The sequence below is a fragment of the Talpa europaea genome, assembly GCF_964194135.1.
Source record: "Talpa europaea genome assembly, chromosome: 9".
Taxonomy (NCBI): domain Eukaryota; kingdom Metazoa; phylum Chordata; class Mammalia; order Eulipotyphla; family Talpidae; genus Talpa; species Talpa europaea.
In genome coordinates, this window is record NC_140076.1 from 77,374,020 (window position 1) to 77,400,058 (window position 26,039).

At 38.9% G+C, this 26,039-nt stretch overlaps 1 protein-coding gene across 1 annotated transcript in view; it reads left to right on the plus strand.

Annotated features, from left to right (window-relative positions):
- ASH1L (ASH1 like histone lysine methyltransferase) overlaps nucleotides 1-26,039 on the plus strand; it is a gene marked incomplete at both ends in the record, with an annotated part of 171,352 nt that overhangs the window by 142,273 nt on the left and 3,040 nt on the right. The window contains 14 exons of the mRNA XM_084243812.1: nucleotides 557-763; nucleotides 879-1,025; nucleotides 11,000-11,108; nucleotides 11,546-11,710; nucleotides 11,866-11,960; nucleotides 13,989-14,146; nucleotides 17,267-17,419; nucleotides 19,914-19,968; nucleotides 20,050-20,182; nucleotides 21,355-21,603; nucleotides 22,413-22,499; nucleotides 23,764-23,854; nucleotides 24,301-24,439; nucleotides 24,549-24,721. Of these exons, the coding sequence (XP_084099938.1) occupies nucleotides 557-763; nucleotides 879-1,025; nucleotides 11,000-11,108; nucleotides 11,546-11,710; nucleotides 11,866-11,960; nucleotides 13,989-14,146; nucleotides 17,267-17,419; nucleotides 19,914-19,968; nucleotides 20,050-20,182; nucleotides 21,355-21,603; nucleotides 22,413-22,499; nucleotides 23,764-23,854; nucleotides 24,301-24,439; nucleotides 24,549-24,721 (1,961 nt within the window). The remainder of the gene's footprint in view (nucleotides 1-556; nucleotides 764-878; nucleotides 1,026-10,999; nucleotides 11,109-11,545; nucleotides 11,711-11,865; nucleotides 11,961-13,988; nucleotides 14,147-17,266; nucleotides 17,420-19,913; nucleotides 19,969-20,049; nucleotides 20,183-21,354; nucleotides 21,604-22,412; nucleotides 22,500-23,763; nucleotides 23,855-24,300; nucleotides 24,440-24,548; nucleotides 24,722-26,039) is intronic.

Below are 26,039 nucleotides of genomic sequence, written 5' to 3' on the forward strand. Positions count from 1 at the left end.
GCTGCGCCACCAGGGGAGGCCCTAAGATAAATTTTTGTCTGTTACCACAATTTTTTTTTTCCAGGGTGGAGTGGCAGTCGTTGTTGTTTTGTTTTTTTTTTAATTTTATGTTTATTCCCCATACAATTGCAACCCCCTTATTTTGACCCCAATCCCTCCTTTCCCTGCCCCTTCCACCCCCGTTATCACAATTTTTTAAAAAATCTGGCCACAAGCTGCTTCAAAACAAGAGTGCAGTGTAATCATCAAATTATTAATTCCTCTATGGGTTGCAGTTCATTTATTTTTAGAAGTAAGCTAAATATGATAGTATCTACCCAGGATGCTGAGCGGGCAATTGCTTAACATACAAGAAACATTCAGTGTTTGTAACTTGACTTGGAAATTTTCATATTAGTAATTTTTAAAGTTATGTATTATAACCTCATTAACCAGTCTAACTATGTTAAAATAAAAATTAATTTTAGGCATTAATTTTTTTAGTTCCTATTTTAAAAATGAATTCATGAAGGATTTATTATGTTAATTGACACATTGTTATTCCTTTTCTCTCTAGAATGATCTTTGCTGAGTGTTCCCCCAACACTTGTCCCTGTGGTGAGCAGTGCTGTAACCAGAGGATACAGAGGCATGAGTGGGTGCAATGTTTAGAACGATTTCGAGCTGAGGAAAAAGGTTGGGGAATCAGAACCAAAGAACCCCTAAAAGCTGGCCAGTTCATAATTGAATACCTTGGGGAAGTTGTCAGTGAACAGGAGTTCAGGTACTGTAGTAAAAGCTCTACTTCAGTAAAATGGATTACAATAGAAAATGGAAGATTTGAAATTTACTTTCAGTTTAATCATTAATTAGCTTTTAATCATTTCTCTCCTCTTCAGGAATAGAATGATTGAACAGTATCATAATCACAGTGACCACTATTGTTTGAACCTGGATAGCGGGATGGTGATTGACAGTTACCGCATGGGAAATGAGGCTCGATTCATCAACCACAGCTGTGACCCAAATTGTGAAATGCAGAAATGGTAAGGGAAGCAGAGGAAGGTAAAGTCAAGAATCCAACAGGAGAAGGCATTGAGGGCATCCAGAGATTGATTTTTCTACAATATCTGTCAGCTTACATAATGCAGCTCGTCCAGGCAGAGTTAAATTTCTGCTGTTCTTCTATTTCTTTCTTTTTTTTTTTTTTAAAGATTAATTTTATTTATTTATGCAAGCACTGGGTACAGTCAGAAATGCAGGAGGGTGAGAGGATTCACCAGAGCCTGAGCGGGGAACAGAACAGGCAGACTGACGAAATACACTGCTGAGGGAAGCAGTAGGCGCGGCAGGAGAGGTCTGTCGCGCCATGTGGGACCCTTGCCGGCAGCCTGGGATTAAACTGGCGCTGCAGAGGCTGTGGGCAGCTTTGCAGCCCAGCGCTCAACTGCTGCGCCACCACGGGAGGCCCTGTACTTCTATTTCTTTACTTCACCTTAACTACTCACTACTAGGAAAATACAACTGCATATATATACATATATATATTCATATATATATTTCTGTGTGTATGATAATACAGTACTAAACACTGTTACATGGTTCTTAGATCAGCTCATTCACCATATTTTTTTTTTAAAGATTTATTTACTTATGCATACAAGAGCTGGGGTATAGGCCAGAGATGCAGAGGGTGAGAGGATTCACCAGAGGCAGAGCGGGGAACAGAACAGGCAGATCCACTGAAATACACTGCTGGGGGAGCAGCAAGCAAGACAGGAGAGGTCTGCCTCACCATGTGTTCTCCCTGGCCGGCTGGGGAGTCGAACTCGTGCTGCAGAGGCTGTGGATTGCTTCATAGTGCAATGTTTAACCCCTTGCGCCACCAGGGAGGCTCCATATTTGTAATTTTTTTTTAAGATTTATGTGTGGGGCCTCCCCGGTGGTGCAGCGGTTGAGCGCTGGGTTGCGAAGCTGCCCGCGGCCTTTGTGGCACCGGTTCGATCCCCAGCTGCTCCCCGGCCACCGGAGGAGGATCCCACATGGCGCGCAGACCTCTCCTGCCGCCCGCTGCTCCCCTCAGCAGTGTACCTCGGTCCTTCTGCCTGCTCTGCTCCCCGCTCTGGCTCTGGTGAATTCTCTCACCCTCCCGCGCTTCTGACTGTACCCAGTGCATGTACAAACAAAACAAACAAACAAATAAATAAAAATACATGCCTCTTTAAAAAAAAAAAAAGATTTATGTGTGTATGCAAGAACCGGGGTACAGGCCAGAGGTGTGGGGGTGGTAGTGAGAGGATTCACCAGAGACAGAGTGGGGAGCAGAACTGGCAGATCTACTGAAATACATTGCTGAGGGGAACACCAGGAGAGTCAGGAGAGGTCTGCTGCACCATGTGGGTAACTCCCTGACCGGGGATCGAACTCGCACTGCAGTGGCTGCAGATTGCTTTATAGGGTGCGTCTTAACCCCTTGTGTCACCAGGGAGGCCCATATTTGTATTTATTTTTATTATATTCCCATTTATTTCATGTATACCAGCTTTATTATAATAAATAAAAATAAGTAAAAAAATTAGAATCTAAGGATAAAATTATATCTCAAAAACAGTTTTTTAAAAAATGATAGGATAGGAGGATTCTGGAACTGTAATAAAATAGGAAGGACTGGAAATCTAAATTTAGTACTAAATCACATAGGCAGTTGCATGGCAGAACTTGATATAACTATTTTAGAACACAGTAGGGTGTTGAAAACTTGCAGCTTGGAAAGGCTAACTTAAGTCCATTTGATTTCTTAGCATAGTAGTATCCATCACCCAACCCCAGCCACATGCCAGGTTGCTGTATATGTGTTCCTGGAAAACTTGCACAGAACTTGCAGGAGTAAGAGGGATAAAAAGGCCTCTCTCATCCAAATATTGGGAAGCTATTCTCTGATCACTGATCTGCAGCAGCAACCTTTGATCACAAAGGTGCAAATAGGACAGTCATTATTATTGCACCTCCCTCCATTGTTGCAGTTTACTCTTCCAGCTGAAGTGAATTCCAGAAAATTTTAAAGAGTTTGTACTCTCTCTTATCCCTACTTCATTTTTCACTTTCCCCTTTTCAGGAAGCAGACATTAAAGACTAGGACATTCAAAAATAACTTGCATATGTGGAGAAAAAAAGAAAGTGACTGGGGCCTCCCTGGTGGCGCAGGCAGTTGAATGCCGCACCGTGGGGCTGTCCATGGCCTCGGTAGCACAGGTTCAATTCCGGCCGGCCGGCGAGAATTCCACATGATGAGGGAGACCTCTCCTGTCTCGCCCGCTGCTCCCCTCAGCAGTGTATTTCGTCAGTCTGCTTGTTCTGTTCCCCACTCTGTCTCCAGTGAATCCTCTCACCCTCTCACGCATCTGGCCTGTACCCCAGCTCTTGTATGAAAATAAATAAATCTTTTTAAAAAAAAAGAAAGTTTATGCAAATGCAAGAAAAGACATAAGAAGACATTAAGTTTAAACTTCAGGCTGATCCTTGGCCCAGTCTGTCTAGAACAATCAAAAAATGAACAGCCAAAAAACAGCAAGCCCTGGAGAAGCAGGATAATCTAGTTTCTGCTGTTACCATATTATTAGAATCAGATGTCTAGTGTTCAACAGTAAATCACAAGGGATAATCAATGAACTTTAAAGTAGGGCAGTGGAAATTATCAAGCCTGGGGAACAGCCAAAAAAATTTTTGAAAAGGAAATATATCCTAAGGAAACTCTGATACCATCAAACAGACAAATAGATGACATTGGTATTGCAAAAGGAGAAAGAGAAAAGGGAGCAGAGAGAATATTTGAAGAAATAATGGCTGAAAAATCCCAAATTTGATGAAAGACATGAATATACACATCCAAGAAGCTTAAGAGACATATACCAAGACACATAATCAAACTTAAAAAGAATAGATTCTATAGAAATAAAAATTATTAGAGTATTGTGAATAATTTTATGCCCAAAAATTGGGTAACCTAGTTGATATGGACAGATTTCTTGAAGCATGAAACCTACCAAGTCTAAACCATGAGAAAAATACAGAATATGAATAGACCTACAGAATTACTGATAAAGAGATTATATCAGTAATCAGAAACCCAACAACGTAAAGCCCTGAACCTGATGGTTTCACTGTAAGCTAACACTTCTCAGTTTTTTCCAAAATTGAAGAGAAACACTCCCTCTCATTCTATGAGGCTAACATAACCTTATACCAAAACCAGACAAAGACCCTATAAGAAAAGAAAAGTTGGGCCTCCCTGGTGGCACAAGGGTTAAAGTCTCAGCACTATCAAGCTATTGCTAGCCATTGCCATATGAGTTTGATAGCTAGGGAGCTAACCTACATGGCCCAGCAGAATTCTGTCTTGCCCCCTAAAAAAAAAAAAATCATTACCATCTGCAAACAGATAATTCTTCCTTTCTAATTTGGATGCCTTTTAGATCTTTTTCTTATATAATTGCTCTGGCTACAACTTCCAGGAATATATTTACTGAACTGGTTAAAGTGGGTATCCCTATGTTAATCTTGATTTTTTTTTAATTTTTTTAACATTTATCATTTTTTATATTTTTTAAGACAATATTTGCTTCCCCTCCCCATTCCCTCAGATTGAGTCTCCATAGAATTTCCTTCCCCAAGGCACCCATGCACCATCACCACAGTCCCCTGTGTTCCTCTCTCCCTCCCTCTCACCCCTCTCCCTCCTCCTCCCCTACAGTATGTCTCTGGTTTATAATTGTCTGTTTTTGCTTTGTTGTGTTTTGTACTGTTGTTTGTTTTTTTTTTACACTGATGTCTTATTTGGTTCCTCTATATTCTTCTTATAAGTGAAACCATCCGATGTTTTTTCCTTCGGGCTTATTTCACTGAGCATAATTTCTTCTAGCTCCATCCAAATTGCTGCAAATGGCATGAGTTTATCTTTTTTGATTGCTGAATAATATTCCATTGTGTATATATACCACATTTTCTTGATCCAGTCATCTATTTTTGGGCATTTGGGTTGTTTCCAGGTTTTACCTATTGTAAATAGTGCTGCAATAAACATAGGTGTACAAGTGCTCTTTTGAATCACTGTTTTTGTGTCCTTTGGGTAGATCCCTAGGAGTGGAATTGCCGGTTCGTATGGTAGCTCCATTTTTAGTAGACTGAGGAACCTCCAGACAGCTTTCCACAGTGGTTGGGCCAGTTTGCACTCCCACCAGCAATGTAGGAGAGTTCCTTTTTCACCGCATCCTCGCCAGCATTTGTTGTTGCTTGTTTTTTTGATATGTGCCATTCTCACTGGTGTAAGGTGGTCTCTCAGTGTGGTTTTGATTTGCATTTCCCTGATTATAAGGGATGTTGAACATTTTTTCATATGCCTGTTGTCCATTTACATTTCCTCTTTGGAGAAATGTCTTTTGAGCTCTTCTGCCCATTTCTTGACTGGATTGTTTATTTTGTTTTTGTTGAGCCCTGTGAGTTCTTTGTATATCATTGTGATCAGTCCCTTATCAATTGGATGGAATGCAAAGATTTTTTCCCAATCAGTGGGGTATCTCTCTGTTTTGGTTAATGTCTCTTTTGTTGTGCAGAAGCTTTTCAGTTTGATATAATCCCAGGTGTTTATCTTTGCCTTCACTATCACAGCTTTGGGTGATGAGTCTTTAAAGATGTTTCTGAGATGTATGTCCTGTAGTATTTTACATATATTTTCTTTTATATATTTTATAGTTTCAGGTCTTATGTCCAGTTCTTTTATCCGTTTTGAGTTGATTTTTGTGCATGGTGAGAGATAGTGGTCTTGTTTCATTTTTTTGCATGTGGAGGTCCAGTTTTCCCAGCACCGTTTATTGAGCAAACTGTCCATTGCATATTCTTTGCTCCTTTGTCAAAGATTAGTTGTTCGTATAAGCACGGCTTTATTTCTGGGCTTTCTATTCAGTTCCACTGGTCTGTGTGTCTGTTTTTGTTCCAGTACCAAACTGTTTTGATTATTATGGCTTTGTAGTACAGCTTGAAGTTTGGAAGTGTGATACCTCCTTTCTCCTTTGTTTTCATCAGTAGGGCTTTGGCTATTCGTGTTTTTTTGTGGTTCCATATGAATTTCATCAGTATTTGTTCTATTTCTTTGAAGAATGTCATTGGGATTTTTATTGGAATAGCATTGAATCTGTATATTGCTTTTGGGAGGATGGCCATTTTAATAATGTGGATTCTTCCAATCCATGAGCAAGGGATGTCTATCCATTTCTTTGTGTCTTCTTCAATTTCTTTTAACGGTGTTTTTTAATTTTCTTTGTATAGGTCTTTCACCTCTTTTGTTAGGTTTATTCCCAAGTATTTGATTTTTTTGGTTTCAATTATAAAAGCAATGGTTTTCTTGATTTCTTCTTCAGATTGTTTGTGTATAGGAAGGCTACCGATTTTTGTGTGTTGATTTTGTATGCTGCTACTTTACTGAACTGGTTGATTATTTTGAGTAGTTTTTCTGTGGAGCTTTTAGGGTTCTCTATGTATATTATCATATCGTCTGCAAATAGTGATAGCTTTACTTCTTCTTTCCCTATTTGGATTCCTTGTATGTCTTTCTCTTGTCTTATTGGCCTGGTTAGGACCGCCAGTCATCCTTGTCTTGTTCCTGATCTTAAAGGAAAGGCCTTCAGCTTTTCGCCATTGAGAATAATGTTGGCAATGGGTTTGTCATATATGGCTTTTATCATGGTAAGGTATGTTCCTTCTATCCCAAGAATTTCAAGGGCCTTCATAATGAATGGATGTTGGACTTTGTCGAATGCTTTCTCAGCATCTATTGATAGGATCATATGGTTTTTATTTTTCTTTTTGTTGATGTGTCGGATTACACTTATTGATTTTCGTATGTTGGACTTTGTCGAATGCTTTCTCAGCATCTATTGATAGGATCATATGGTTTTTATTTTTCTTTTTGTTGATGTGTCGGATTACACTTATTGATTTTCGTATGTTGAACCATCCTTGTGCCCCTGGGATGAATCCCACTTGAATCCCACTTTGATGCATTGTTGGATTCTGTTGGCAAGGATTTTGTTGAGGATTTTTGCATCAGTGTTCATTAGGGAGATTGGCCTGTAATTTTCTTTTTTTGTGCTGTCTTTATTTGGTTTTGGTATTAGTGGAATGTTGGCTTCATAGAACATATTTGGTAGTATTCCTTCTTTTTCAATTTTTTGAAAGAGTTTGTGTAGGATAGGCACTAATTCACTGCTGAATGTTTGGTAGAATTCATTTGTGAAGCCGTCTGGGCCTGGGCATTTGTTTTTGGGGAGTGCTTTGATTACTGCCTCAATTTCTCTACTTGTAATTGGTCCGTTTAATTGTTCTATTTCTTCTTTGTCCAGCTTTGGATGATTATATCGTTCTAGGAATTTGTCCATCTCTTCTAGGTTGTTGAATTTGTTTGCATATAAGTGTTCATATTAATCTCTGATTATTCTTTTGATTTCTGCTGAGTCTGTTGTGATTTCTCCTCTTGCATTTGTAATCCTATTTATATGAGTTTTCTCCCATTTTTTCTTTGTGAGCCTGGCTAGAGGTTTGTCTATTTTTTCGAAGAACCAACTTTTGATTTCATTGATCTTTTGGATTGTTTTTATAATTTCCAATTCGTTTATTTCTGCTCTGATTTTTATTATTTCCTTTCTTCTGCTGGCTTTAGGGTTCTTTTGTTGTTCTTTTTCTAGCTTTTTGAGATGTGAGATTAGGTTGTTTCTGTGAGTTCTTTCTAGTTTGTTGATGTGAGCCTGTATTGCTATATATTTTCCTCTTATTAGTGCTTTCACCGCATCCCATACATTCTGTAAAGTGGTGTTCTCCTTGTTGTTCAACTCAAAGTATTTTTTAATTTCTTCTTTGATCCCCTCATTAGTCCGGTGGTCTTCCAGTAGTGTGGATTTCAATCTCCATGAAGTGGGAGGGTTCCTTATTTTCTTTTCATGATTTATTTCTAGCTTGATGCCTTTATGACCGGAGAAGATAGTTGGAATGATTTTGATCTTCATGTATCTGTTGATGTTTGTCTTGTGGCCCAGTATGTGATCAATTCTGGAGAATGATCTATGCGCACTTGAGAAAAATGTGTACTCAGATTTTTTTGCGTGCAGTGTCCTATAGATGTCTGTTAAATCCATGAGTTCTATGTCTTTATTTAGGGCTCTCATGTCTTTGTTTATTTTTTGTCTCATTGATCTGTCCATTGGTGAGAGTGGAGTGTTGAAGTCTCCCACTATATATGTATTTTCTTTAACGTCTGTTTTCAGAGCTATAATAATTGTCTAATATATTTTGGTGCCCCTTCATTTGGTGAGTATATGTTGATGAGCGTTATATCTTCCTGATGTATTGTCCCCTTGATCATAATGTAGTGTCTGTCTATGACTCTTTTTACTTTTTTTAGCTTGAAGTCTATTTCTTTAGAGTTAATATTGATATGTTGGCATCTGTGTTTGCCGTTTTGTTTGTCTTTGCGATTTTATTCCTTGCTTTATTCTGTTCTTCTTTTTCATTCCTCTGTTGGTTTTGGCTTTAGGACTTCTTGTAGAATTTTTTGGAGTGGGTGTTTAGTTATAATGAATTTCTGGAGTTTGTTTGTCTGAGAAGGTCCATATTTTTTCTTCGTAGAGGAAGGAGAGCTTTGCAGGGTAAAGTATTCTTGGTTGGCATTTGCTTCTCCCTGTTGTTTGCTTTCTAATTAGTTCAATGCTTTGGGACGTTGTGCCACTGATGTTGGCAGGCATCTCTTTGGATTGCTGCTTTAGGGGTGCCGGAAACTGTTTACCAGACTGAGACCAGCACTGGCAGGCCAAAACTCCACCAGGGTGTTGATGCGGTATTGCTGGGCACTGTCCTTTATAGTTCCTCTCTCTTTATTTACTCAATTTCAACAGGGAATCAGCTAGTTGGTGATTTTGTTCTGGTCATGAGGTGGGTGCCAGGGATCCCTACTGGCTGACCTGTGCGTTTTTCCAGTAGTTCTCAGCTGGCCTTGGGCTATTTGTAGGTCTCCATGGAGTACTTATCTTCCTCTAATGGCACCCGGAGCAGTTCACTCACCTCCATGGGTGATTCTTGCCGGGTTCTCTACAGTTCCAGTTCACAGGGTGCAGTGCCTGAAATAGTTCCTTTCCACTCATAGTCCCACTTGATGTGTAGTTTGTTCTTGTTGGTTGCTTTTGTTTGTTTGTTTGTTTTCCTCCTTTCTGTTGGTTGGAGAGTGCCGACTTTGTGGGTGGGAGAGGGTAGCCGGGTTCTGAGCTTTCCTCCCTTCTAGTCCTCTTTTATGGCAACTTTCTTCTTTGGGCAGTTTGCCAGAGTTGCCCGTTTATCTTCCATGTCCCAGTTCTCGCAGGGACCTGCCACTTTTCCTCCCTATTAACTTTCTTTTATGGGAGAACTTACTCGCATTGTTTCCCTGCAGCCATATTGATCTCTCTCTCTCTCTCTCGTGTTAATCTTGATCTTAAAGGAACAGTTCTGACTATCACATTGTTATTCTGTTTACTGTGGATTTTACATACATACATACATACACACACATATACATTTATTATATAGGTTCCCTCTAGTGCTATATTTATCAGGAAAGGGTGTTGAATTTTGTCAAATGCTTTTCTGCATTGAGATGATCATGTGGTTTCTCCCCTTCATGCATGTTATATAGGTTGATTTCCATATGTTGAACCACCCTTGCATTCCAGGAATAAATCCCACTTGGTCATGGTGAATAATCTTTTTTATATGTTGCTGACTTATTCTGCTAGTATTTTTTGAGGATTTTTCCAAGGAATATTGTTCATAAGGCATATTGGTGTCAAGTTTTATTTTAAGGAATTTTTTTTAATTTATGCATACAAGAACTGGGGTACAGGCCAGAGGTATGGGGAATGAGAGGATTCACCAGAGTGGGGAACAGAACAGGCAGACTGACTGAAATACACTGCTGAGAGTAGCAGCAGGCGAGACAGGAGAGGTCTGCTGTGCCATGTAGGTAATTCCCTGGTCAGCTGGGGATCAAACTCATGCTGCAGAGACTGCTGGTAGCTTCATAGTACTGTGCTCAACCCCTTGCACCACCAGGGAGGCCCAATAATGATCTTATATGGAGAAAATACTAAATGTTCCAAAAAGAAGCTGTTAAACTTAAGAAAATAAATTTAACAAAGTAACAGGATACAAAGCAAACACAAAAATCATTTCATTTCTATACACAATGAATGCTCTGAAAAGGAAATTACAAAAACTACTTCATCTATTATAGCACCAAAAAGAATAAAATACTTAGGAATTAATCAAGGAAGTAAAAGACAAAGTGAAAACTACAAAACACTGCTAAAGAAATGAATGACAGATAAACAGAAACACATTCTTTGAAGTATTGAATGTGCATGGATTAGAATATTTAATATTGTTTAAATGTTAGTATTACCCACAGTGATCTGCAAATTCAGTACACTCCCTGTCAAAATCCCAAAAATTTTTTTTTCACATAAATAGAAAAACCCAACCTAAAATTTATATTAAATAGAACCTAAAATTTAAAATTTATATTAAATCTCAAGATTCGCCAAATTGCCAAAACAATGCTAAAAAAATAATAGAACTGGAGGACACATACACCCTTATTTCAAAACTCGGTACGACCCTAATCAAAACAGTGATAGTGGCACAAATACAGATATATACATCAATGGGATAAAGAGTACTGAAATAAACCCTGTATGACAATCAAATGATTTTTGACAGTTTTTCAACACCATTCAATGGAGTAAGGATATTTTACAGAAATAGAATGATTATAATCAGAATAAAGAAGAAATAAATGCAGAAAAGTATTTATTAGGGGAAGAATCGTTAAAATTCTTGACTAATCTGATAGGAAAAAAAAAGGCAAATTTGAAAAAGCCTATCAATTTTTCTAGTTTTCAAGCAGTTACTAAGAATCTCTGTCTTTATGTTCCTTCCTGTATAGGTCTGTTAATGGAGTATATCGGATTGGACTATATGCTCTTAAAGATATGCCAGCTGGTACTGAACTCACTTATGATTACAACTTTCATTCCTTTAATGTTGAAAAACAGGTAAGAATAATAAAACCTAGAAGGAAGTTAAACTTTCTCACAGTGTTCACTATACCATAGGCCTTCAATAAACATTACCAATTTGTAGCCATTGAGAAGTATATTGGAGAAGGTGGTTTTTCACTCTTACCTCTACTTATCAAGATACATAGGTCTCAGTTATTCTTTCAGAATTCTGTAAAAAGAGATGGTCTAATCATTTTTCATCTCTAGGAAGTTCTTAACTATTCTGGTGAATATGTTTTCTCAAAGTTTAATATTTCCTTTCTACTATAATGGAAACTTATTTGTATTTATTTTACACCTAGTCAGTTATTTTCCTCTACGTGAAAATTTCCCGACTCTTATTTATTGTTGGTTGTTCAGATGCTAAGGCATCCTTTTTGAACTTGTAAATGAAACTGAAGGCTGAAAGCATTTTTCTTCTCCCTTCCAAGCAACTGTGTAAGTGTGGCTTTGAGAAATGTCGAGGAATCATTGGAGGCAAGAGTCAACGCATGAATGGACTCACCAGCAGCAAAAACAGCCAGCCTGTAACCACACATAAAAAGTCTGGACGGTCAAAAGAGAAGAGGAAATCTAAGCACAAGCTAAAGAAAAGGGTGAATAATGACCTAATGACTTTCCAAACATCTTTTTTAAGGGAGTTAATGGAATAAGGGCACTACCAAAGTTTTTGAGAATAGTTTTGATGTTTTTTTTACTTGATTTCTTATTGATCGTTTTTTTTCCCCCTTCAATCTGATCTGCTTTTCAGAGAGGCCATCTCTCTGAGGAACCCAGTGAAAACATCAACACTCCAACAAGGTTGACCCCCCAGTTACAAATGAAGCCAATGTCCAATCGAGAAAGGTAAAAAGGTTTTTCTTACCTTGAGTTCTTAAAATTTTGTGACTTGTTGCCGGTTCAAAAATGATTAAACATCTAGATAGTTGAGCCTATCCTTTTATTCGGTTGTCTGAAACCAAGGATTCTTGGGGATTCAATGAGAGAATGTTGGAATAATATAAATTAATTAATTTAAACTTTTTAAAAACATTGTTCATAAAAGGGTTAAATGTGCTTTACCAGACTGCCAAAGGAATCCATGGCAGAGAAAAGGTGAGAAATCCCTGCTTTGTGGACATGTTAACAGACCAATAATAAGGATCTGTAGGGATCATTTCTGCTCTTTCCTATATTTAGATAAAACCAGAAGTGAATAAATATGTTTGTGCCATGACTCGAATTGCCTTGGGACATATTGTACAACTTCCCTGACATAACACTCCAATATATGAGAAAGTTCATCTTTGTTTATAACTTTACTGTATGTATAATCCCTTTCATCCTATTTCACTTTGAGTCATAGAAATTCTAAACTTCAGTAAAATAGAGATGATCTATTCCAGTGGTTTTCAACTTTGGCTGCATGTTAGTCTAGGGAGTCTTTAAAAATTCCTGATACCCAGGTATCCTCAGACCACCTTTTTTTTTTTTTTTTTTTTTTTGGTTCCCCAAGAAGCCACCACATTTATTGACACTTATTCAAGTGTCTCAGGTCCTGCATGTTTCTTGGGCTCATTCACTCCTTGTTGGGAAGGAGGTCCAGCCGAGGTAGTACAGACATTAGACCATGACCACTGTACATAGCACCTCCTCTCCTCAATTATGCTGGAAGGTCATTGTCCACCTGGAAAAGTTTGTTTCTCAGCCACTCTGTTCTCAGTGTGGTCCCTGGTGATTGAGCTGAAGGAGCGTATCACTGCCTGGAAGACCTGCAGGGCCTTCATTCTACATTCTCTTTTTGACCAGTCTATCAAGCCAAAGAAGGAGGCCATCTGGCCAAAGGAGAGGCCATCCTCCCGCCCTCTTTTTTTTTTTAAGTTAACTAGTTTACGACACTGTATAGGTTACAGGTGCATTCCATGCCACTTAAGTTGGAATTTTCAGAGATGGAACCCAAGCATTAGTGATTTATAGAGCTCTCCAGGTGATTTCAGTGTGCAGCCAAAGTCAGAAACTATAACATTAATCTCCCATTTATTGAGGCCCACAGTCTGATATTTATTCAAGGTCATATCTTTTTATCTGTATGCTGGTATGAAAATCAAATTACAGAATCATGAAAATAGTTTTAAGTCAGTGAAGATCCACATAAGTCATTTGAGTTTAGAGATTCATGGGCATGTACTTTACCTAACATGGTTTGCCCAGCACATACAATCTTAAATATCTTCTTTTAGAAAAAGAAAAATACCGGATGGTCTCACTCATAGCAGGAACCTAGAAAACTTAAATAAGGGACCAGGAAAATGAATTACTATAAGAAAGTGAAAATCAAAATCAACAAAAAAAATATGAACCAGAGACACTCTATGGGGGGTAGAGGGCGGGAGGGGAGGGATTGGGGTCAGAATAAGGGGGTTGCAATTGTATGGGGAATATAAAAATAAAATTTATTAAAAAAATATATTAAATAGTGCCTTTTGGGATAAAAAAAAAAATCTTCTTTTAATGTCAGTTCAGTTCTCCTTGTTATAACTGATCCTAAGCCCAGACTTTTATCTTGACAACTTCCTTTAAAATTTGTACAAGTGTTCCATAAAGCTCTACCTTCAAGTCCTGCCATTTCAATTCCCAGAATTTTTGCAGCTTTTAAGTATTTGTAAATAGTACAAATAGATATTTGTACGTTTTAGATATTTGTAAATAGTACAGGGAAATGTTTTATTTTAAGTAAAAAAAATCGAGATGCAAAACTGAGTAATGTTTCTTCATCTATAATTCTCTTTTTGATAACTACATACACTTGTAAGTAAGTATGCATTTACATCATGACAAGGACAAAAATACTTGGTAAATTGAGGAATAAAGGAACTCCTTTCTTCCTTCCTTGAGGAACTTTGTATTAAAGCATCATGTGTTCTTGGTCCGAAACTGGGAGAAGATTCGGCAGAAACAGGAGGAAGTAAAGCACACTAGTGATAATATTCACTCAGCATCATTATATTCCCGCTGGAATGGTATCTGTCGAGATGATGGAAACATAAAGTCTGGTAAGATCTAGAAAAAGTTCCTATTAATTCCAAAAGATTGTCTCAAATTTTTTTGTAACTTTTTAGTTACTATCAAACAAAAATCTAATCAGAGATTCCTTTTAGTCTGAATCAATAAAGTTAAGATCCAGACATAAGCATCAATCAGTAATAACCTATCCACCGTAGCTTTTCAACTTCCTTATCTCTACCCTAAAGAATTGGAATAAGGCCTCCCTGGTGGCGCAAGGGGTTAAGATGTGACCTATGAAGCTGTCCACAGCCACTGCAGCATGAGTTCGATCCCAGGCCAGGGAGAAACCCACATTGCACAGCAGACCTCTCCTTTCTCGCTCACTGCTCCCCTCAGCAGTGTATTTCACTTAGTCTGCCTGTTCTGCTCCCCACTCTGTCTCTGGTGAATCCTCTCACCTCCCACACCTCTGGCCTGTACCCCAGTTCTTGTTTGAATAAATAAATAAATCTTTAAAAAAAAAAAAAGAATTGGGCCTCCCTGGTGGCGCAGGCGGTTGAGCGCCACACTGTGAAGCAGTTCGCAGCCTCTGCAGCACGGGTTCAGATCCTGGCCATCCTGCAAGAATCCCACATGGCACGGCAGACCTCTTCTGTCTCGCCCGCTGCTCCCCTCAGCAGTGTATTTCATCAGTCTGCCTGTTCTGTTCCCTGCTCTGTCTCTGGTGAATTCTCTCACCCTCCCACACATCTGGCCTGTACCCCAGCTCTTGTATAAATAAAAAAATAAATAAATCTTTAAAAAAAAAAAAAGAATTGGAATAAACTCCCACCACTAGCCACCCAAATATTGCTGATAGCCTGAAAGTCACTAGACATTAGCTAGGTCCTCTGTGTTCCTACCTGGAAAATAAGTTGCCGACAGGGTAAAATGGTGAAGTCAAATGCTAGAGAAAAGAAAATTAGGGTGAATTTGAATATATATTCACCCCATATTTAGGTCAGTGTTATTCACACAGACTTTCAAATTTCCCTTTTAAAGCCTTCAATAAATAGGGGCCTCCCTGGTGGTGCAGGGGTTAAAGACAGTGCTATCAAACTATCGCCAGCCTCTACAGCACGAGTTTGATCCCCTGTCAGCAAGGTGACCTATATGGCACAGCAGACCTCTCCTGTCTTGCCCACTGCTCCCCTCAGCAGTGTATTTCAGTAGATCTGCCTGTTCTGCTCCCCACTCTGTCTCTGGTGAATTCTCTCAATCCGCGCCCCCCCCGCAACACCTCTGGCCTGTACCCCAGTTCTTTTATGCATAAATAAATAAATCTTTTAAAAAAAAAAACTTTCCAGGGCCTCCCCGGTGGCGCAGCGGTTCAGTGCTGGGTTGCGAAGCTGCCCGCAGCCTCTGCAGCGCCGGTTCAATCTCCTGCCGCCCACTGCTCCCCTCAGCAGTGTACTTCAGTCCTTCTGCCTGTTCTGTTCCCCACTCTGGTGAATTCTGTCACCCTCCCGTGCTTCTGACTATACCCAGTGCTTGTATTAATAAATAAATAAATCTTTAAAAAAAAAAAAAAGTTCCATAAATAATGTAACAGTACTCCTTAGTTCAGATCTGTTATCCAGAACAACTGAAGGCAGAGAAACTGGCATGTCCAAGTATCCTTTCTCAATGCAAAGAAAGCATAAAAGATGATGCTCTCCTTTTATTCTTTCTTTCCCTCAAAAGTAGAAGCATTCTGAGCCTCTCCAGTGGCGCAGCGGGTTGAGCACAGCGCTGTGAAGCTGTCCGCAGCCTCAGCAGCTCAGGTTTGATTCCCAGCCGGCCAGGGAGATTCCCACATGCCTTGGCAGACCTCTCCTGTCTTGCCCGCTGCTCCCCTCAGCAGTGTATTTTGGTCGTCTGCCTGTTCTGCTCCCCGTTCTATCTCTGGTGAATCCTCTTACCCTCCCGCGCCTCTAGCCTGTACCCCAGCTCTTGTATAAAAATAAATAAATATTATTTAAAAAAAAAAAAAAAGGGCCTCCCCGGTGGCGCAGCGGTTGAGCACTGGGTTGCGAAGCTGCCCGCAGCCTCAGCGGCACCAGTTCAATCCCCGGCTGCTCCCCGGCCACCGGAGGAGGGTCCCACATGGTGCGCAGACCTCTCCTGCCACCCGCTGCTCCCCTCAGCAGTGTACTTCGGTCCTTCTGCCTGCTCTGTTCCCCGCTCTGGCTCTGGTGAATTCTCTCACCTTCCCGCGCTTCTGACTGTACCCAGTGCATGTATAAACAAAACAAACAAAAATAAATAAATAAAACATGCCTCTATTAAAAAAAAAAAAGTAGACTCATTCTGCATGGTGTTTAAGGGAATGTGCTAAATGGGAACTAGGTAGGTAGACACATAAAATTGGCCCAGCATCTTATATCCTTTCAGAGATTTTTTTTTTTTTTTTAATACAAGCACTGGGTACAGTCAGAAGTGCGGGAGGGTGAGAGAATTCACCAGAGCCAGAGCGGGGAGCAGAACAGGCAGAAGGACCGAAGTACACTGCTGAGGGAAGCAGTGGGCGCAGCAGGAGAGGTCTGCGCGCCATGTGGGACACTCGCCGGCGGCTGGGGATCGAACCGGCGCTGCAGAGGCTGCGGGCAGCTTCGCAGCCTAGCGCTCAACCACTGCGCCACCGGGGAAGCACACCTCTCAATGATTTAATGGGCATATATTTTCTAAACTTGTATCCCAATTATTTCAAGTCTCCTGATAGTAATAATTATATGTCAGGAACTGAGGTGAGCATATTAAAAGCATTGTCTCATTTAATATGCACAATTACCTAATGAAAGAAGTGCTTCCACTATTCCCATTTTATAATTAAGAAGCTGAGATACAGAGAATTTAAGTAACTTGTTCAAGATCATCCAACTTGTAAGTAGTGAAACCAAAATTACACACACAGACTTTTTCCGAAGCCCAGTGTTATAACTTCTGTCCTCTACTGTATAGCATTTGGCCACTAATTTCATCCCTCTAACTTGCAGCATTTGTCTCTCTGATAAACTGCAATGTTTCCTGATTTTTCTTTACTTAGTCTCTCCAGGGAAAATAGAACTTATGGCAAGAATCCATTGGGGAAGAGAAAGCCACATAGATTGCCTCTTTTCCTGAAAGTAATTTTCACTTTATCCTTTCAGATGTCTTTATGACCCAGTTCTCCGCCCTACAAACAGCCCGATCAGTTCGAACAAGAAGGTTGGCAGCTGCGGAGGAAAACATTGAAGTGGCTCGCGCCGCCCGCCTAGCCCAAATCTTCAAAGAGATCTGTGACGGTATCATCTCCTATAAAGGTAACCATATCAATCACAAATTCAGTCCTCCTTAGCTTTCTTTAAAAAAATCACATCATTGGGCCTCCCTGGTAGTACAGGAGTTAAAGTCTCAGCACTATCAAGCTGTTGCCAGCCACTGCATCCTGAGTTTGATCACTGGCCAGGGAGCTAACCCACATGGCACAGCAGACCTCTCCTTTCTTGCCTGCTGTTCCCTTCAACAGTGTATTTCAGTGGATCCACCCATTCTGCTCCCCATTCTGTCTCTGGTGAATCCTCTCACCCCGGGCACCTTTGGCCTACACCCCAGTTCTTGTGTGCATAAATAAATTACAAATAAATCTTTTTTTTTTTTTAATTACATCATTTTTCCTTACCTGAGATACCCAAGAATAAGTAAGTTTAGAACTGGGAATTTTTTTTTGTTGTTGTTGTTGTTAAAGATTTATCTTTATTTATTTATGCATGCATGAACTGGGGTGTAGGCCTGAGGTGACCGGAGTGAGAGGATTCACCAGAGACAGAGTAGGGAGCAGAACGGGTGGATCCACTGAAATACCCTGCTGAGGGGAGCAGCGAGAGACAGAAGAGGTCTGCTGTGCCATGTGAGTTAGCTCTCTGGCCAAGGATCAAACTCATGCTGCAATGGCTGGTGATAGCTTGAGAGCACTGAGACTTGAATTTAGAAGGTTGACCTATGGAATTGATTATGGTCTTCAGGGATTGTTATGTATAAACCCCTGAGACTTAAATGATTTTTTTTGCATTCATTGGGGTTTTATCATAGGTACTGTATTTAGAAATCACTTATTTTTTGACAGAGGCAGGTCTTTCTGTCTTGGACATAATTTTCCTAAATAAGGAGTGAATTAGCAATTTAAGGAAACAAGTATTATGAACATATAACAACATTGGTTCTTAACCTTTTTAGATTGATCTTTGAGAATCTAATAACATCTGTGGATCCTTGCCCCCCTACATAATTTTGCAAGTATTTTGGAGGGTTTACAGGCTCTACTCCCTATAAATTAAGATAAAGAACATGAAGTTGCAAGGAAATTATTTTCAAGCAACACCTTTACCCCACTCTTTTCCTGTAGCAAGACGTATCTTTTTCATGTATGTTGATGCTGAAGGTTGGAAAGGGAAGAGAGTTTTTATTTGGGGGCTGGTAGTTTGAGTGATGTACGTAACTTTTCCTTTCCTTTTCTTCTTTTTTTTTACATTTTACAAGGGCAGGCTTATTAGGAAAAGGAGAAAGAAAAAGAGAGGCCTTGAATAGTTACAGTGGACCGGATCCTGAGCTGCCTACGTGACTTTCTAACCAAGAAATTTTGAGATATTTAAAATGGGAAATTTTAAGAAATAATTACATCTTTTGACATCAACTTTGGCTTGTCACTCTTCCTTTTCCTAAATTTTAAGGAAATTGGTTTTCTTTCTCTGTGTAATATTTATATTTGCATTTTAGTGACTTTTTTTTTGCAGTTTTATTAACCTAAAGGTATAGAGAGAAAAGGGAGGACCAACCTGTGCTGAAATGTAAAGTTTTATGGTTCCTATTATTCCCTTAATTTTCCCAATCTCTTCTCAACCAGTCCTGTCTGCTCTAAACTACGTAGCTATATCTACATGTCACTACATTCTGGGCATGAAACAAGAAGTATTTTCCTCTCCCTCTAGTAAGTTGCTAGAAAGTCATAAGTCATAAGTAGTCCTACAGCTTGAATTCTGTTTTCATAATACAAACTAACTGCTATACAAAAATGGGTTCCAGAATATATTTATAGTAGTCAGTTATTCATCATCTGGATTTTAACTGAATCCAAACCAACAGAGTAGTATTAATTATGGGCCATTAAGGAGAACTAGAAAACATTTTTTGAATGAGATAATCTTTGCTGTAATAAAATTTGTAGAGTAAGGGGGCCTCCCTGGTGGTACAGCGGGTTAAGTCACAGCACTATAAAGCAATCCACAGCCACTGCAGCATGAGTTCAATCCCCAGCCAGGGAGCTAACCCACATGGCACAGCAGACCTCTCCTGTCTCGTCCGCTACTCTCTCAGCAGTGTATTTCACTAAATCCGCCTGATCTGCTCCCCACTCTGTCTCTGGTGACTCCTCTCACCCTTCTCACCTCTGGCCTACACTCCAGTTCTTGTATGCATAAATAAATAAATCCTTTTTAAAAAAAAAAGATTTGTAGAGTAGGAATTTGCTCCCAGGCAACTTAGCTGCCTCAATAAATTCTCATCTCTTATTATTCATAGGAAGTTTTTCTCTTTATACAACTAACATTTGAAGAACATAGTCTATATACAATCTTTCATATTCTAGGTAATTCTGAAAATATCTTCTATCCCTGCCTTCACCCACATTTCTGAAAACTTGAATTTTCACAGTAACTTGTATTTCTTTTTATTTTAATTTTGGGGATTCTCCTTCTTCAGTTAGGAGTTAATATTTACTTCCCTGTAATCTTTCCACTAAACCTTGGTGTTCTTTTGTAGATTCTTCCCGACAAGCACTAGCAGCACCTCTTCTGAACCTTCCTCCAAAGAAAAAGTAAGTTCACATATGTGGAATCATCTGAGATTTAGAAAAGTACTGAGTGTACCGTGCTGACACCCTGGCTTTGTGTTGCAGAAATGCTGATTATTATGAGAAGATTTCTGATCCCCTGGATCTTGTCACCATAGAGAAGCAGATCCTCATTGGTTATTATAAAACAGTGGAGGCTTTTGATGCTGACATGCTCAAGGTCTTCCGGAATGCTGAGGTATTTTTTGCTGACTTCAAACACAGATTTAAGAAATTTGTTCTGAAGAGAACTATTCTAGAAGTTTAAGACCTTTACCATTTTCTAGCAACCTTCATATTTCTAGTTAAGAAAGACAGCAGTATTTATTACATATCTTTAGGGTAAGAGTTGTAGTATACTAAATATTATATTATCTTGTATAGTAAAGACATTGATATAACTAGAGTGGAAGTTTAATCATACTTCCAAAAAATCAAAACTTTAAACTTAACTTAGTATTAAATGCTTATATGTATATAATACATTTTGCTCAGTTAAATCATATCTGTAGTTTCTTTCCTCAAGACAGTAAGTACATGTGAAATAGAAATATGTATAGGTATATAGATGGAACAATATACCTTAAGGATGGGAATTATGCTAATAGGTTATAGAATATGTGAAAGTCATTGGTTAGAAACCTTGAACTGATATAAAGGCAAGAATGAAATTATTGTGCATGAAATATGGTGCATAGAAGAAAAGAAATTATTCAGTGATTTTTGAAATAGGTATTTGAAAGACAAAAGAGGCCACTGGATGAAAGAATAATTACTTACTAGTTATTACTTACTAATAATTATTAGTAAGAAACCTAATAATTATTAGTAAGTAATAATTGGTTACTGTTTTCATTCATTTCCTATTCTTTGTCCATCTCTCCATTTTATTTGCCCAGAACTATATTATGAAGACAGATGAAATGAGAGAGAAAAACAGACCTATGGGAGAATTAGAGCAATCTTGAATTATAACATGCTTCTGCTGAAACTCAATTTCCATATCTATTTAAAATCTATAGCTCTATCCCTAATATCTGCTAGACAAAGGTAAATTCAGAGTTTCTCCATGTTATGTTTGTGGTATTAATTCATATTCCAAGGTCCCAGTGTATTTTATCTAGTGGACAGTAAGACCTCTGACAGAAGTTGAATGACAGAGCAATAAAGCAAATGGAAAGATTGTCATGCAGATAAAATTCTAATTCATTTTAATTATATTGCCTGGCAGTGGTGCCAGGCATCATTTGATTATATTGAAAATCTATGAAACCAAAATGAGAAGATAAGAAAATCCTGCTAGCTCTTCAGTTATATTCTTAAGCCAAATTGTGAAGACCAGATATGATTTCTTTCTTCTGCTTTCTTCAGAAGTACTACGGGCGTAAATCACCAATTGGGAGAGATGTTTGCCGCCTACGAAAGGCCTATTATAATGCCCGACATGAGGCATCAGCCCAAATTGATGAGATTGTGGGAGAGACAGCAAGTGAGGCAGACAGCAGTGAGACCTCAGCTTCTGAGAAGGAGAATGGGCATGAGAAGGACGATGATGTTATTCGCTGTATCTGTGGCCTCTACAAGGATGAAGGCCTCATGATCCAGTGTGACAAGTGCATGGTGAGAGTCAGGAAGTGAAGCAGAAGCCTGGTCCTGATGAGCATGGCGACCATACGCAAAAAAGCAGCCTGTGCCTCTTTCAGCTTAACAGGCTTTTACGAACTTTAACTTCACCTTGGTTTCTGTTATCCCTCACTGTTCACCATATTTCTCCTTTTTTATGTCTATTATTTCATTTTACTTCTTTTTCTACCTCCCATTCTTTCTACCCACTTTTCACTTCACACTTCTCAGACAATCTGGATCAAGATAAATGATGATATTTAGGCTAGTCCTTCAACTTGAAAAACATTAGCAGTACTTCTCGGTATTAATACAGATAGAGTACAACACATAGAGTGACTAGTGAAAGAGTCAAGACCTCGATTTGAGCCCTAGTATCCCCACTGATACATCTGAACTCATTACCTTAGATGGAAAGTTGGGCTATGAGTAACATACAGGATTGTTAGGAGGATATACTTAGATAATGGTAAGTAAAAGCATTTTGTAACTGTAAAGCCTTTGAAAAGAGCCTTATCATTAGTAAGTAATAATTTAATACTGTATTCATTATCCTATTCTTTGTCCATTTCTCCATTTTATTTGCCCAGAACTATATATTGTGAACCAGTCTGTAATCTTGTATTCAGATAAGTGCTTACTCTTCTTCTCCCCTATTTTACCATTTTCCTAAATTTCTCACCTATTTATTCCTTAGTTCTTTATCCTTTTGCTAATTTTTCTTATTTTTATCCTCTAGAACTTCTCTTGATTAGTCTAAACCACCCCCCAAACACACACATACCTTTTCACTTGTTTTTCACCAGGTGTGGCAGCACTGTGACTGTATGGGAGTGAACTCAGATGTGGAGCACTACCTTTGTGAACAGTGTGACCCAAGGCCCGTGGACAGAGTAAGCTGGCCTCTTATAATACTCTGACCTTAAAAGTAGGTGACATAACACATGGTATCTTACCTACCCTCCTCCTAATACACTGAATTTCCATTGACAAGTTACTCAATCTTTCTCACCCTCAGTTTCTTATACTTTGAGGGTGATAATTCTGCCATTTTTTCCAACTGTGTGATTAAAGGAAAAATAAAATGCCTAGAAGTCTATGGAAGAAATGGTATTATATAAAACTAAGATTTTTTTTTTAAGATTGATTGATTGATTGATTGATGCAAGAACTGGGGTACAGGCCAGAGGCATGGGAGGGCAAGAGAATTCACTAGAGACAGAGCAGGGAGCAGAACAGGCAGAATGACCGAAAACACTGCTGAGGGGAGCAGCGGGCGAGACAGGAGAGGTCTGCTGCGCCATGTGGGTTTCTCCCTGGCCAACCAGGAATTGAACCTGCGCTGCAGAGGCTGCGGACAGCTTCACAGTGCTGCACTCAACCCACTGAGCCACCGGGGAGGCCTCTAAAACTTAAGATTTTTAATAAATATTATCAACTATCCATAAAAGAAGTAGCTTATAAAGCCCAGAACTTGAGTACTCTAAATGTCATTCATGTTAAGCAGTATTTAAGTTAAAAGAGCACTGGACTTAGTCAACAAAAGTTAGTCTTAGAATCACTTTCCAGGAGAGACAGTGGGTTAGTAACTTGACTGAGTTGTTAAATGACATTTTTATCTTGGTTTTGCCACATTTATTATTCGTGATCTTGGGCAAGTCAACTGTACAAAAGGTGCTATGTAGGCAGTATTTCTTAACAGTGTTTTTGTCATTTTGAGTGAATGTTGTGAGGAATGCGTTGCAGAATGTTTGGCTTCCCCAGTCCATGGGCACTAAAAGCTTGTAGCCTCCCCCAATCATTGCAACAATCAAAATTCCCTTCACATTTTCATATGCCCCCTGGATGGCAGAGTAACCACACAGAGTAACTGATTGTGTGGGATATAGTTTGGGATACTTATAGTATTGAGTACTAAACCATACAACTTTGTCTTCTACCTTTGCTTTTCCAAATATAACAATTCTGGTTGCTTTCATCTTTTTTTTCTTTTTTCCTTTTTTTTTTTTTTTAACCTCTGTGGTGTATTGAAATGACCAAGTAGTAAGCTTTCGTTGGTTGGGAATTCTAGGTTTTAGTTCTTTTCATCTTAAATAGATATCAGTAAGATGGATGTAGTAGTCCCAGCCTTACACATTGGCTTTCTGCTTTTACCAGGAAGTGCCCATGATCCCTCGCCCCCACTATGCCCAACCTGGCTGTGTCTACTTCATCTGTTTGCTCCGAGATGACTTGCTGCTTCGTCAAGGTGAATATAAGGACTAACCTACTTTTCAAAACTGAACTTTCTAAGTAATAAGAAGTGTCTGTTGTCTACATAATAGTCATTATTTCAAAATACTTTTAATAACAATAGAAAATAGATTTTTTTTATATCCTTTAGTTATCCTAAGTCTTTAGGCTTATGTATCTTTGCCTTCCAACAAATAAAACTAATTTAGAAAGACCAGGGTTTATAAAGCTAATTTTAAGAGGGGGAAAGACATGTCAGAAGTCTAAGAGCTGTAAAATCTCCCTCATGTCATTCTCATAATCTAGAATTCATTATCGTCGTCATTCATGCTGGTTGTAACTGTGTGTATTATGTTAGGTTTTAAGTCTTCTCTATGTAGACCTTGGATCAAACTAATAGATGTCTCTCAGAAATTGTTACAAGAATAATTTTAATCTTCTCCTGTGTTCATGCCTTTTTAGGTGACTGTGTATATCTGATGAGGGATAGTCGGCGTACTCCTGATGGCCACCCAGTCCGTCAGTCCTATCGACTGTTATCTCACATTAATCGAGATAAACTTGACATATTCCGCATTGAGAAGCTTTGGAAGAATGAAAAGTATGTGTTGAGGCCCTAGCTCTTTTTTTCCAACTTTGCCCTATCAATGCAGAACTGAAAATTCACTGTGTTCTTGCCAAACAGCTAAAATACTCCTTTTTCTTCATAGAGAAGAACGGTTTGCCTTTGGTCACCATTATTTCCGTCCCCACGAGACCCACCATTCTCCATCCCGCCGGTTCTATCATAACGAACTATTTCGAGTGCCACTCTATGAGATCATTCCCTTGGAGGCTGTAGTGGGGACCTGCTGTGTATTAGACCTTTATACATATTGTAAAGGTAAGTGCCCGGGGCTTCTTAAGAAATGCCCTCCAATCCCCTATTCATTGATCTACAGTTGTAGGTCAGTTGCTCCCTTCTGGTTGTCTATCTGGTAAAAGATTATCCAAGGCTATCTGTGACGCTTCAGAGATCTATGCTATATATATATTTTTTTTTAATGTGTATTTTTTATTATATTAAATATTTTTTTAACTGAGTGCTTGGTACTCAATAAATGTTAATTCAATTTTATTAATTTAGTTGACATTTTTTAATACAATGCACCTAGCATTCTGTTAGTATTCTTAAGAGTGAGAAGTGTTCCTTAAGGTCATCATCAACTTTATACACTACACAAAAAAGCACAATAGTTTTAAAAGCTTCTTAGTTAACAATGTAGACTATAGAATCAGACAAGCTAATTTCAGATTCCAGCACCAGCACTTTTTACCTGGGGCAAATTATTTGACCTATTAAAAATAGGAATTTAAGAATTAGTACCTATTAGTATCTATATTTAGAGAATTTTATAAAGATTAAGTGAAATAATTACAAAAGTGCACAGCAATTTGTGACTCACAGTAAGAGCTTGATGTATGTTAGTTTAGTTGTCATTATTAGCAGAATTCAGCATCTAACTCTTTCTCTAATATCATAGCAAAATAGGCCAGAAGAAGTTATATTTCATTCAAAAACTGCTTGAAGCTCCATGGTGCTGATGACTTTTCCACCCCCAGTTATGAAGTCATCCCCGGTTATAAAGTATTGGTGTCCAAATATGTCATTCTTTCCTCATAACAGCCCCATAATCTGGTCTGTTTTCCCCCAAGAAATAGTCTGTCAGAAATCCCTACAGCAGACCTCCCTAGTGGCACAGGGGTTAAAGTCTCAGTGCTATTAAGCAGTCGCTAGCCTCTGTGGCATGAATGCAATCCCTGGACAGGGAACTAACCCACATGGTACAGCAAACCTATTCTGTCTCGCCTGCTGCTCCCCTCAACAGTGTATTTCAGTAGATCTGCCTGTTTTGCTCCCCACTGTTTCTCTGGTGAATCCTCACCTACCCCAGTTCTTGTATTCATAAATAAAATTTTTTTTAAAACCCTACAGCACCAAATAATCTACATTTCTGGTTTCTTTCTGTCCTATATTATACCTTTCCACTCTTCATTCTTTTTCTTCTTTTTTGACATTATCTGGAAATTCTCTTCTGCAATCACCAAATGCTTATTGTTCTGCCTCAAAATAGCTAGTGTTTTGCTCTTAAGGGTCTAGCTGTTCTCCCAGTTGTGCTCTCTGGGTAGCTTAGGATGATGAAAGAAAAATAGGGAGGATT